The sequence below is a fragment of the Pipistrellus hanaki genome (assembly GCF_964339955.1).
Source record: "Pipistrellus hanaki genome assembly, contig: scaffold_23, whole genome shotgun sequence".
NCBI classification, from domain to species: Eukaryota; Metazoa; Chordata; class Mammalia; order Chiroptera; family Vespertilionidae; genus Pipistrellus; species Pipistrellus hanaki.
Genome location: NW_028182304.1, coordinates 7,274,065 through 7,286,937, shown reverse-complemented (window position 1 = coordinate 7,286,937; position 12,873 = coordinate 7,274,065). Strand labels below are relative to the sequence as shown.

Sequence of the window (12,873 nt, the reverse complement as noted above, 5' to 3'; positions counted from 1 at the left end):
CCATTGGGGACACAAGACTACACGGCGGGGTCGGGAGTGTCCAGGGCAGAAGTGAGTCTTTCCCCCCCCGAACCAGTGTATGGGGTGTGGGGCTCCTGCAGCCAGAGCGGCCGCAAACAGAATTTCCAGTATCAGGCAGGTTCAGTTCGCCGTAACTTGAGCTTGAGGGGGTTGTCTCTGTCTCGGTCGATGCTCCATCGGTTGGCAAAGTCTTCCCGGATTGCAGAGGAGTCAGCTGGCTGAACATGGGTGTGGTGGACCCAGGTCGCAATGCTGTCCACTTTGAGGGCGGTGGGTGTGGTCAGCACCACGATGTATGGCCCTTTCCAACGTGGTTCAAGCGTCTCCCGGCCGGTACTGGTGGGGCATCGGGATCGGGCCAGCCTCATAGATGGCCTGTAGGCATGGCCAAATGTCCTCATGCGCCCTCTGGAGCCTTCTTAAAGAAAAAGACATTTCTTGGTTTTCAAATTCAGTTAGCAGTTCTGCCTTAAGATTGGGGATGACAGGCGGGGGCTACCAAATATAATTTCATAGGGAGTGAAGCCTAGGGTATAGGGTGAGTTCCTCACCCAGTAAAGAGCATAGGGAAGGAGATACACCCAGTCCCCGCCAGTCTCCATGGTTAGTTTAGAAAGGGTCTCTTTTAATATTCTATTCATTCTTTCTACCTGTCCTGAGCTCTGGGGCTTATACGCACAAAGTAATTTCCAATTTGCCCCTATAGCCTTGGCTACTGCCTGTGTTACCTGTGAGATGAAAGCCAGGCCATTGTCCGATCCTATCATAGCTGGGAAACCGTACCTGGGTAGAATGTCCTCCAGTAGCTTCTTAGCAACCATCTGGGCTGTTTCCTGCTTAGTTGGGTATGCTTCTGCCCATCCAGAAAAGGTATCTACAAAAACTAGAAGATATTTATAGCCATTCTTTCCCGGCCTTACCTCAGTGAAGTCAATCTCCCAGTGCACCCCGGGCTTTGTTCCTCTGAGCCGGGTTCCTTTTCCACTGGACCCGGCCCTTGCATTTATAAGCTGGCAAGTTTTGCAGGCTGATACAATTTGATCTATTCTGGCGTCCAGTTGGTGAATTTTGATCTTAGCATGCCGGACCAAATCCTTTAGGTTCCGGGACCCCAGGTGAGCCTATTGGTGTATGTGTTTCAACATCGGGATCCCAAGCTGGTCTGGTAGCAGGAGCTTCCCGTCTGGAGCATACCACCAGCCTCTGACTTCCTTGTTCGTGGGGTGGCTTTTGATTCGCTGTAATTCTTCCTGGGAGTATCCGGGCTGATCCGGCAGAACTGGGTTCCCTGGGTCTGGCAATTGCAGGGCCAGTGCGGGGACTGCAGTGAGGGCTACTTCTTTGGCCACCTGATCAGCCTTCTGGTTGCCCCTGGCTACAGGACTGTTGGCTTTCTGGTGTCCTGGGCAGTGGATGATGGCTAACTTGGCTGGGAGCCATAAGGCAGCTAGCAAGTCAAGTATTTCTTGTTTATTTTTATAGTCTTTCCTTCTGACGTCAACAGCCCTCTCTCCTGATAGATTGCCCCATGGATGTGAGCTGTGGCAAATGCATATCGGCTATCTGTAAAGCCTGGTGGCTTTGCTGTCTTTTCCCTGCCCTCTTGCATGTCAGGCAGCATCGCGCTATCTATGCTTTGCTCGATTGGACTGAAGTCGGCATTTCCACCTTATCATCTGGAACTCTGGAGGGGAGTGAGATAAGGCGGTGGGTTTAGACACTAAACCTTACTCTAGTTGTGGCTAAACGTTGTTTTCATTTCATCTGTGGTCTCTTAAATACTTCTTCCCCAGCATCATTTATTATGGACCTTGTTTTTCTTATTCATGGAAACCGCCCCACAGGCCCTGGGGTCCTCCCAGTTCTTTAGGGTCATGACCAACAGAGAGAGAACCTCCTTTCCTCATGAACGGAGAGACCAAGTGGTCCATGACCTCAGCGGGGACTACCGTGTAGTTTGCCATGGGATTTTGCTTCATGACATCAAACGAAGTGTGATGGACAATTTTATCTAGGACGTTGTCATCCAGCTTTTTTCCAATAAATTTTCCCAGCTTCCGGATTTCATGCTTTGGGTCCTGTGATCAGAGTGAAAAGAAACATGAAAATTTGACATAAAATAGTTTTTAAAGTATTGCATTGAATTAATAACATTGATAAGTAACAAAATAAAAAATAATCTTGCCTCACAAATGCTCAACTTTCCAGAAATGACTTATTTTAATACGGTGACACAGATTTTTAAAAATTAACTATAATTATTAAGCTTTTCCTGCTCCAAGATGGAAGCACCGCTGAGGATGATGTGCAGTATCTGGGAAAAGCTGCACTTAAACTTATTTCCAAATGTCCTGCTTGGGCAGTTACTAGAGGGTCTTGGTCAGCCACATGTCCAGCAGGAGAGTCTGTAACCGAGCGGTGAGAACGAAGGTACTGCAGAGGCACGCGGCAGGCGGTGAGGCCTGACCAGGGGAGGCTGCCGCTAGCTCTGCCTTTGACAGAAACGCGCCCAGACATTGGTGTGGATGGAGAGGACCTGTTACACTCAGGAGGCGACTGAGAGGTGCCCGCTGAGGACTCCGGGCCAAGTCCCTCTGCCCGGTGCGTATGCGTAGGTGTCTCAGTGCCTAAGGGAGCCACTGTTCTCTCATCAGAGGGCCACAAAGAGATGTGGCCGTGGAGTGAGGGAGGGCAAGTGGAGGAGTGTACTCCACAAAGGTATCTTCTGTTTTATGATGAACTTCTGCTTTAAAAGGTTGGGTGTTTAATTTGCCCAGGCTGGGGACTCGGTGATTAGAGCCCCTCCCTGTGAACTGAAGAGTCACGGGTTTGACTCTGCTCAGGGGCACGTACCTCAGTTGCAGGCTGGATCCCTGGCCCAAGTCAAGGCAGGTGTGGGAAGCAGCCAGTACATGTGTCTCTCACATCGATGTTTCTCTCTTTCTCCCTCTCCCTTCAACCCTCTCAGAAAGCCAATGGGGGAAAAACAACAGCAACATACACTTGGGTGAGGATTAACAACAAAAACAAAAAGTGCTTAATTTAATTGGCCTCTTACAGACTGGGAATCGGCAAAAGTGCTGAAAACTGTGAGCTTTGTGTGACTGCATTCAGGGAACATTCCAGAATATGACCACAGAACATGTAAAAGGGTTTAGGAACTCTGAGGTTAGACTACCTGTGTATTAGAATACTAGAAATGTAGTAAGTTATTTGTTTTAAAAAAGCATAGAGTGCAATTTAAAACAAAACAGAGTAAGAATATAGGCACGGGAACAAACTGGGGTTGCAGGGGCAGGGAGGGCTGGGAGGAGTGGGGAGGGGTCGGAGGCACAGACTCCCAGCTGTCCGCTCAGTCAGTCAGGCGGCTGTGGTTAATGATACTGTGCTGCATAGCTGACAGTCAGGGAGCGAGATCTTAAAGTTCCAACTACAGGAAATAGTTATAACTCTATTTGGTGCAGATGTTAAGTAGACTTACTGTGGTGCTCATTTTGCAAGGAGTACAAATATCAAATCATCCTGTTGTATACCTGAAACTAACACTATATTACATATCAATGATCTCAAGTAAAAACATAGAAAACGAAGCTGATTTTCACTCTCGATATTTTGTATCTGGCAATAAAGCCAGAATTTGAATTCAATAATTCTGACTCTAAATCATTAGTGTTTTCCCATTATACCATCATTTCTTAAACTGTTGTTTAAATTGGTGTTCCTCAATGGAAAAAGTGTGTTAGAAAAGCATTTCCCTCCTAAGCAGAATGTAAAATGTGCTGGAAGGCGGGTGAGGGACCAGCAGCAGGAGCTGCGGGCGACGTGCGAGGCGGGAGCCAGGACAGCGGGGCATTGCGCAGGGGCAGCTATGCAGTGAAATGAAGCCACTCTTGCTCCCTTTCACGCTGCGAGGCCCTGAGGCGGCCCCCTGCTGTGATGTAATATTTCCTGGTCAAATAGTTACCTGCTGCCCCTCACCGTCTTCAGGTCCTCGTAGAAGAGGTAAAGGATGCGGTGTTGGTCTCTGGCTTCCCACCATCCTTTCACGTGGTCGTGCCATGAGCCCCAGCATACTGCAAGACAGGGCGAGGCCAGGGCGGGGATGGGCGAAAGGGCGAGGGACAGGGCCAGGGGAAAGGGACGGGGGGGGGGGGGGGGGGGGCACAGGATGTGGGACGGGGTCAGGGGAATGGGATGGGGCCAGGGGAATGGGACATGGGGTGGGGCCAGGGGAATGGGGCAGGATCGGGGGAATGGCATGGGGGACATGGCATCGGAGGGGGCCAGGGAATGAGGTGGGGCCAGGGGGTCACCAGCTGACACCCCACGGAGGAGAGAGTTCCCAGTGTCAGGTGGTGATCCCCTCACATCCAAGAAGGCAGGCCCCAGGGGTCCTCAGAAAATGGCGCTTTTTATGGTGTTTGAGGCTTAGAAAGGGGTTCAGAGCAGAAGGTTCATACCTTTCCCAGTCAGAAAGCTCTCAAAATACTCTTCCCAGGTCCCTGGGCCGGAAGCGCTTTATACATCCTGTGGCAATGGTAGTAAGACACCAGGCTGTCCTTGGGGCTTCTCGCCACATAGACTATCTGGGAAGCGGGGAGAGAAATAGCCCGTGAGGCCGCCGCGTGGTGGTGATCGCCCACGAGCTGCGTCCTTCCGGACGGGTCTCGGGCTGCTGATCCCGGAGGCGGGTGAGGGGAGGTGGAACGCTCACGGCCGTGGGCACGCCGTTGTGGTGAGGAGGTGAGCCCTTTAAGAACTGAAGTGCTTTCAGAGGAAATAGAGTGAAGACCAGAGCATAACTCAGAGCTCCTGCCGCCCTTTACCTTACAGTTTTTCTCCAGCAAGGACGGAGGCAGCAATTGGAAGGGAGGGTGTGTTTTCAGGGTCCGTGGCGAGGGCATCGCATTAGCTTGTTCCAAGCCTGTAAAATGATTTTGATCATTTCCCACTATTGTTCTCTGTGCTTCAAAACACTGCTGCGTTCATTGTTACCCCGCAAGGGCCAAGTGGACAAGTCGAGGCAGCTCTGTGCTCTGACCTGTGAGTTAATGTTCTGGCTTGAACAGTGTCTAACCAAGCCAAACAAATAAGAACCCAAAAACCCAAACCTGTTGACCAGGAAGTCCTCCTGGTGGAGTAAAATGAATGTCTAATTGGAGGATCAAAATGTACCTTCCGTACCAGCAGAGACTCATTAGAAGAGGTGGCTGGAGTACAGCATTGGCCTGATAGTTTTTTAAAAAGACAGAGTCACAAAACTCATCATTACTTGTGCGAATGTCTGGAGTTGTGAGAGGCTATTTGACAGTCAGCATTCTGAGTCTGCATTTAGGAGTGCAATCAAGTGAGGGGCGATCCCTTCGATGAAAGGAAACCGCACGTGAGTAGGTGCTCACTGAGTTCTGTCAACATCACCGTCATTTAGTATCAAGTCCACTCTCTCCTGAGTCCACGTTGTCCCTTGTTCAGCAGGAGGTGAGATGAGTAGACCGTTAGTGTACTATACCCTTAAGATGGCCAAGTGCTTGTTAGACATCTGTGTGCATGGTGAAGCCAGGTTTACGATGGAATTGAGAAAACATCATTCTTTATACCTTGTTTTACCATAGTATGATTTTTATGAGAATGCTACAGTGTGAAGTAGACTTGTGTTTGCAGTTCTTTGTTTCCTGCCTCAGCCATTCCCTGTGAGCTGTCCTGTTGGCTGAGCTGCACTTTCCTCAGGAAGAACAGCCCTCCGACCCTGCCTGCAGGTTCTGAGGTGCCGAGCCGGTCTGCAGTGCAGAACCACAGTCCCCTAATTGTCCCCCAATCAGCCTGGGCCCTTTCCCGCTCGCTCACACAGAGCGGCGTTGTACACGGCCCACACGGAAGGCCTGCCTTGGGAACAAAGCAATCATCAAGTCTAGAGCCTGTGCGTTCCTTGCTGAGGAGGTAAAAAGAAACGTGCGTCACTGGGAGAATTAAACACTTAAATCTTGTTTCAGTTTCACTTTCCACAGCGGTTTGCTGTAGCCCTCACTGCCCAGCCAGCAGCCCTCCACTCAAACCCCATCATCTCTTTATTTCCCTGTAAATGCACTCCCCACCCCCTCCCTGCACCCCCGCTCCGCCCACCTGCTTTAGGGTAGGTGCAGATGAGCAGGTCGTCGGGCCTGGCCCGGAAGTCCCAGATCTGGTCCCAGCTGTCGCAGGTGGATTTGGGTTGAAGGATTCCCTTCACATAGTCCACAGTTATGCTCTCTGTCCATTCACATTTCAGCTCCTCCATTCTGTTCTGGTGTCAGGAGCCGGAGTGCTGTTCCCACAGGCTGCGGGCTCTGTCAGCACAGAGCTGTGGTCTGATACCCTCCTGGGAGCCTGTGCGCTGAGCAGGGAGAGCCGCTGGCCTGCTGGTCCTGCCCAGAGCCAGGCCTGTTTGGGATTTGCACTCAGTCGCCTCCTGGCCTCGGCCCTTTCCCAACTGCAACACCCCGGGCCTCGCCAATCTGGAGCGCTGGGAGCTGCTGGCCCTGCCCTCCACTTCCAGGCCTCGACCCTCCCCCAACCAGCGACACCCCGGGCCTGGCCAATCGGCCAATCCAGAGCGCTGGGTGCTGCTGGCCCTGCCCTCTGGCATCAGTGCAGCAAGGGTCAGTGCCAGGCTCATGTGTCATCTCTGTGCCCACAGAATAAGGCACAGATACCCCCGCTGTTTCTGGAAGGTCTGCGCTGCGGGAAGAGTTGGAGAGGATCTGCCTGTGGGATTACAGCTCTGAGCGGCTTCCCCGGTGGCTGGAGGGCAGGTTCTGGCTGTGACCAAGGTCCTGCATGGGACTCTCCCGGCCCAGAAACCTAAAGGCTCCGCTCTGGGTTTTAAAGAATAAGACCGGCCTGTGAGAGAAGGCTCCTTCCTGCTGGAGGCCGTTTAGTGTTCATACCAACAGCCGTCTCTCAGGGCTCTAAGAACAGTTTGTCTCAAAAGGAAACCAGTGGCAGGGGGGTTGTGTTAGGACCCATCTGCTTCCTCCTTCTTGGGGTTCACGCCCCAGGCTCAAGCCAGAGGCGACTGTGGGCTCCTTTCCCTCACAGCCTCCGGTTTGTCTGGGCTCCCGGCTCCTCTCCCGGGAGCAGCCTGGCTCCTGCGGGAGCTGCTTTCCTCCTCCCTCCCGGCCCGCCCTCTTCCTGGCTCCTCTCCACTGCTCCTTGCAATGCTGAGTGCTGCTGGTCGCCAACCAACTTCCCTGCCTTCCTGTGATGCAGCAGAACAGACATCTCTGCTCCTGTTTCTTTCCTTACACAGAGCTCCTAACCTTTGGGAGTTCCTGTGGTTGGAGTGTCCTTGGTTATTCATAAGGAGGCCATTCCACCACACCTGGGTGTATGCTAATGAGGGGGCGAGGCCCTGGGATAGTCTCCGAGCTGGAGCGAGAGGGCTGGCCACACCAGGAAGACGGCCATGATGAGGGTGGGAACTTTTTCAGGCCCATCCCCAATCTACAGGGAGGGGAGAGGGGATAAGGCCCCAAGAAAGCTCTGGCCGCTGAAGTATCAGTGGGTGATGAGCACGTGATGTTCTCGGGTGGGGGTGGGGGAGGCGACATGCCCAGTGCCATGGGGAAGGGCCTGGACACTCTGCCCCTCTCCCCAGACCTTGAACTATGCACCTCCCCACTAGACTCTCCGGACTGCATCTTCATGGTAAAGCTGTGAGCATGGTGCCTTCTGTGAGCCCTGCGATCCTGCTGGTGGGTTAGTGAACTAGGGGGACACGGGAACTCCCACAGGAGGGCTGGTTGGTCATCGGTGCGGGTGAGCCTGGGCTGGCTGGCACCACAGATGGGCAGTCTGTGAGCAACTGTCCTTGGGTGTTGGGTCTGCACACCGGCAGGTGGTCGTTGCCGACTGAATGGAATTAGGACCCGGGGATTGCTCTTGGCGTCCCAGCAACCCTCAACTGCTCTCAGAACCCATTGTCCCCAGAAATCAGGAAGTTCTGTTCTTGCTTAAATCCTCCCCCAAATCTTCACAAGCTCCCATGAGGGCCTTCGTGCAGAGGCCTCCCTGTACCCAGGCTAAGCCTCACCTGCTGCCTCTCACGGGGCAGCCCCAAGGCCATGCCTGCCTGGCACCAGATCCCTCTGGGGTTGCAGACACCACATCTCTCCTGGCATGCTCATTGGCTCTGCAGGTCGCGCATGTTGAGTTCTCTGGCTTCCTTCTCGGCTGCTCTAATGTCTTCCCGCCATGCCCCCTCTCTGAGAGGCCCCCCTGAACTCAGGTCCCATGCAGGTCCCACCTCCTTCCCTTCGCGGATCTTTCCTGATGTGGCTGTGTGAGTGAGCATGGCACTCGCTTATTACAGTCTACCAGGTTCAGTCGTGCAGCATTATACAGTCCAGCTGCGTAGCACTCACTCCAAAGTCCAGCTCCCCTTTGTTACCATACAGTTGGCCCTTTACATGTTTCACCCTCTGGCACCGTAGCCCCAGCCCCAGCCCTAGGCCCAGCCCCTGATCTGTTGTCTGTGAGTTTGTTCATTTGTCTTTGGTTTCCTTTTAAAAAGTATACCACGAATGAGTGAGATCATATAACATTTGCTTTTCTTTTTGTAATGTTGAAAGTATTGTAGATTTTCCTTTGATTAGTTTTTCACCATTGACCTCCTTTAACCCGCACCTACACTTACCAGGCCTTCACCACTCTATTATCTGTCCATGGGCTATGCAAAGCTGTATATATAAAAGGCTAAGTGTCCATCCATCCAACTGACCACCAGGGGGCAGATGCATCACACAGGAGCTGTCATGACTCACACTGCCCATCTTACCTAATAATAGACAAACATGTAAATTGACCGCATCTCTGCTACACCCACAGCCAATCAGAGTGAGTATGCAAATTACAAGGCCAAAGATGGTAGCCACCTAGCTGCTTCAGGCGCTGAGTGGCCAGACAGGACAGGACACCTGCTATGAGAGGGAGGGTGGGGGGTGAAGGGATCTACAGGAGCAGAGTGCCACAGCAAAGACAATACTGCAGACTCTGGAGTCTGCAGCAAAGATGAAGATGGCAGACTCTGTCCAGAGCGAAGGCCTGGGTCCCAGGTGGAGGAAAACTGGTGCTGAAAGCCAAGGGAAGGAAGGCCTATTGCACGAGTCTCTTCGTGCAATGGCCTCTAGTTTAAAAATAAACAGCACCACAGAGCTGGCGCTGACAACCAACACTCAGCTTCTCCCAAGTGTGACACAGGCCCCGCCACCACCCTGGAACAACACCCCACCAAATGGAAGCTGACACTGCTATGACCCCATGGCACAAAGTACAGCCCACAGCCCATCTCCACTCAGAAACGGTCACTGTGGGTGCCAGGTAACAATGTCAAGTAGCAATGCCTGGCTTCCTCTCCCTAGGGACTAACCTCCTTGCAGTTTCTTCAGCCCAGAAACACGACTTCCTTTATAGCCAGGTGCAAACATTTTACAGTTCAATCAATGTCTGTGAAGCATTTTCACAAGTGTCATCTCATTTGATCCTCACAGAAGTCCTGGAGTAGGTAGATAGGAGACTATGGAATACTATTTTATTTTCATTAGCCAGAAAATAGAAATTTAGAAAGTTCAGAAACTTGACCCAACTGAAGAGATGTAAGAAACGGTGGACCTTGAAAGTGACTTCAGCTTTTCTCACTGCACAGAATATAGTCAAAAACTGCTACAGTTAAATATTTTACCATTTGTTCTCCCTGTGTGATCTACAATAATAACCTGCTTTGTGTTGATATTTACTGCTGTGTTGCTGACAGTTACCTGAAAGAGAAGTTGGGATGCTTTACTGGGCTGGAAAAGTTTTAGCTACATCTCAAAGCAGGTCTAATGAAGCAAGTTTATTCTATGTCTATAAAAGGCTAAGTTGACTTGCACATGTGCAGTACATACAAAGCGCTCACTAGTGCCAATCACATGTGTTTCAATCTGTCATTGTCGATTGTGAATTTGGTTGACACTTCTATTATAGAGAAAGGGTGAATAGTGATATTAAAATACTTCTAATTAATTTCTTTTCAATGTGCATGAATCTGTGCACCAGGACACTAGTATGACTATAATATCATTACCCAACCACCCCACTCCAGCCTTCCCTCTGAGGTTTGAGGGTCTGTTCTGTGCTTCTATGTCTCTGGATCTGTTTTGTTCATCATTTTATTTTATTAGATTCCACATTTGAGTGAGATTGTGTAATATTTGCCTTTTTCTGACTAGCTTATTTCGCTCAGCATAATGCTCTCCAGGCTCCTCCATGCTGTTGCAAATGGTAAGAGTGCTTTCTCACAGCTCGAGAGTATTGCACCTCCTGGTGGGAATCATGAAAACATGAAACAGACTGAACCCCGGAGAAGAGAACATTCATTTCTTTCTGGGGAGAGGTCAGAGCACTGCCTTCTGTGTCCCTCTCCTGATGTTTTAAAAACAAAGCATGTGAGAATGTGTTGCAACTCCAAGTGTATGTTGACACAGTCCTTAGTGACATGGGACTAGGTGCCCAAAACTTGAGTTCTCATGTTGGGTTTCATAAATTGGAAGTGCTTATGCTGCCCATCATGAAGCCCAGAGTCAGCGAGAAGACGAAAGTGGGAACAGACTTACAGGTCTCTGTTCTCCAAGCCCCTGGATGGCAGAGCCTGTGTCTATTTGCCCCTCTAGCACTGCATCCACAATGTCACTTGTGCCTTGTTAATGAAAGTGTCATCTTGGGCTGGTGTCCTGTCCCTCTGAGTGACCTGCCTCGGCACCCCTGGCCTAGCTGCCTCGGAGCCACTCCATCCACGGCCAGAGGAGCCCTGGCACAGGAGGCGCAGCACTTTCCAGGTGTGGCTCAGAGACGAGAACAGAACCCGTGGAGACCCTCGCAGGCCACCTGCCAGAGGGAGGTTCTGCATGTGCTGCTGGTCTGCTCTGACCCCTGGAGGGTTCGGGTCCACTTCCTGGCGAATGTGACCCCCAGCAGAGACCTTAGTGGAACCTGACTCCCTCTCTCTGAGAGCAGCCGTTTTAGCTTAAAGTTTGAAATTCTGTAAACAGAAGCAGGAACAAATTTTACTGCCTGTGCAGATTTGTGATTAGATTTTGCAAAGAACTCAGTCATTCACCACAGAGGAGGACCGTAATGTCACTCTCCCTGGGAAGTGAGAGCAGGCTGTGCCTACGTCTCAAGGAGAATATCTCATTGGCAGACTCCGTTCCCTGGCAACCTGTGGCCTCAGGCCAACCAGACCATGTCGCATCCCAGACACAGCTAGACGGGACCAGACGCATGATGAGTATTGAACGAAATGAAATCCAAGGAAGGTAGGCGGGGTGGCATCTCAGACCTAACTTTTCATGCTCTCTTGTCTTCTGTCAAGAGCACCATTTGCCTGCAATGCATTTGTGGCCAGTCTTACTGGCCTTGCCTAATTTAAAAATATATATATATATTTTTTACTGATTTCAGAGAGGAGAGGGAGAGGGAGATAGAAACATCAGTGATGAGAATTACTGATTGGCGGCCACCTGCACACCCCACACTGGGGGTCCAGCCAGCACCCCTGATGTCAGAACAGCCCAGCAGGAGCCCAGCATAAGCACCGCAGAGCTTGTGGTCTGACTGGTGCTGAGTCTGGGCAGAGCTGGCAGGGGGTGTTGGGAGCTGGAGAAGCCAGGAGAGGCTGTGGGTGTATAAGGATGAGTCATTATTGCTGAAGCCAGTGGCCACATAGCCATCAGACAGAACAGTCCAAACAGCCAAGTCCATGCAGGCAGGCAGCGGACACTGGCTGGTGAACATACCTCTTCTCCGTAAAGCAGCATCCATCCCTGAACCCACAGCTTTAGCGGGACAGCCGCTCGCTGCCTCTTAGACTCACCTCCTCACGTTGTACGGCACCCGCCCAGCTGCTCTCTCCAGCAGGCTTCTCCTCACTCCATCCCAGCTGCTCCCTTCATCAGGCTTCTCCTCACTCCATCCCAGCTGCTCCCTCCATCAGGCTTCTCCTCACTCCATCCCAGCTTCTCTCTCCAGCAGGCTTCTTCTCACCCCATCCTAGCTTCTCTCTCCAGCAGGCTTCTCCTCACTCCATCCCAGCTGCCCTCTTCAGCAGGCTTCTCCTCACTCCATCCCAGCTGCTCTCTTCAGCAGGCTTCTCCTTCACTCCATCCCAGCTGCTCCCTCCAGCAGGCTTCTCCTCACTCCATCCCAGCTGCTCCCTCCAGCAGGCTTCTCCTCACTCCATCCCAGCTGCCCCCTCCAGCAGGCTTCTTCTCACTCCATCCCAGCTGCTCCATCCAGCAGGCTTCTTCTCACTCCCTCCCAGCTGCTCTCTCCAGCAGCCTTCTCCTCACTCCATCTCAGCTGCTCTCTCCAGCAGGCTTCTCCTCACTCCCTCCCAGCTGCTCTCTCCAGCAACCTTATTCTCACTCCATCCCAGCTGCTCTCTCCAGCAGGCTTCTCACTCACTCCAGCTGCTCTCTCTAGCAGGCTTCTCCTCACTCCATCCCAACTGCTCTCTCCAGCAGGCTTCTCCTCACTCCATCTCAGCTGCTCTCTCCAGCAGGCTTCTCCTCACTCCCTCCCAGCTGCTCTATCCAGCAGGCTTCTTCTCACCCCATCCCAGCTGCCCTCTCCAGCAGGCTTCTTTTCACTCCCTCCCAGCTGCTCTCTCCAGCAGGCTTTTCCTCACTCCATCCCAGCTGCTCTCTCCAGCAGGCTTCTTCTCACTCCATCCCAGCTGCTCTCTCCAGCAGGCTTCTTCTCACCCCATCCCAGCTGCCCTCTCCAGCAGACTTCTTCTCATTCCAGCCAACTAGACTGGTCAGTACCCACTATTTACAC

General features: G+C 51.9%; 1 protein-coding gene across 1 annotated transcript; it reads right to left on the bottom strand.

Moving 5' to 3' along the window:
- Positions 1-348: 348 nt before the first annotated feature.
- Positions 349-6,504, bottom strand: LOC311615880 (sulfotransferase 1C4-like). The gene is given in 6 exon segments (XM_084907001.1): positions 349-2,099; positions 4,000-4,094; positions 4,482-4,529; positions 4,532-4,607; positions 4,848-4,945; positions 6,142-6,504. Coding segments are annotated over 6 exon segments (729 nt in total). The 5' UTR covers positions 6,296-6,504; the 3' UTR covers positions 349-1,841.
- Between the last annotated feature and the right edge of the window lie 6,369 nt (positions 6,505-12,873).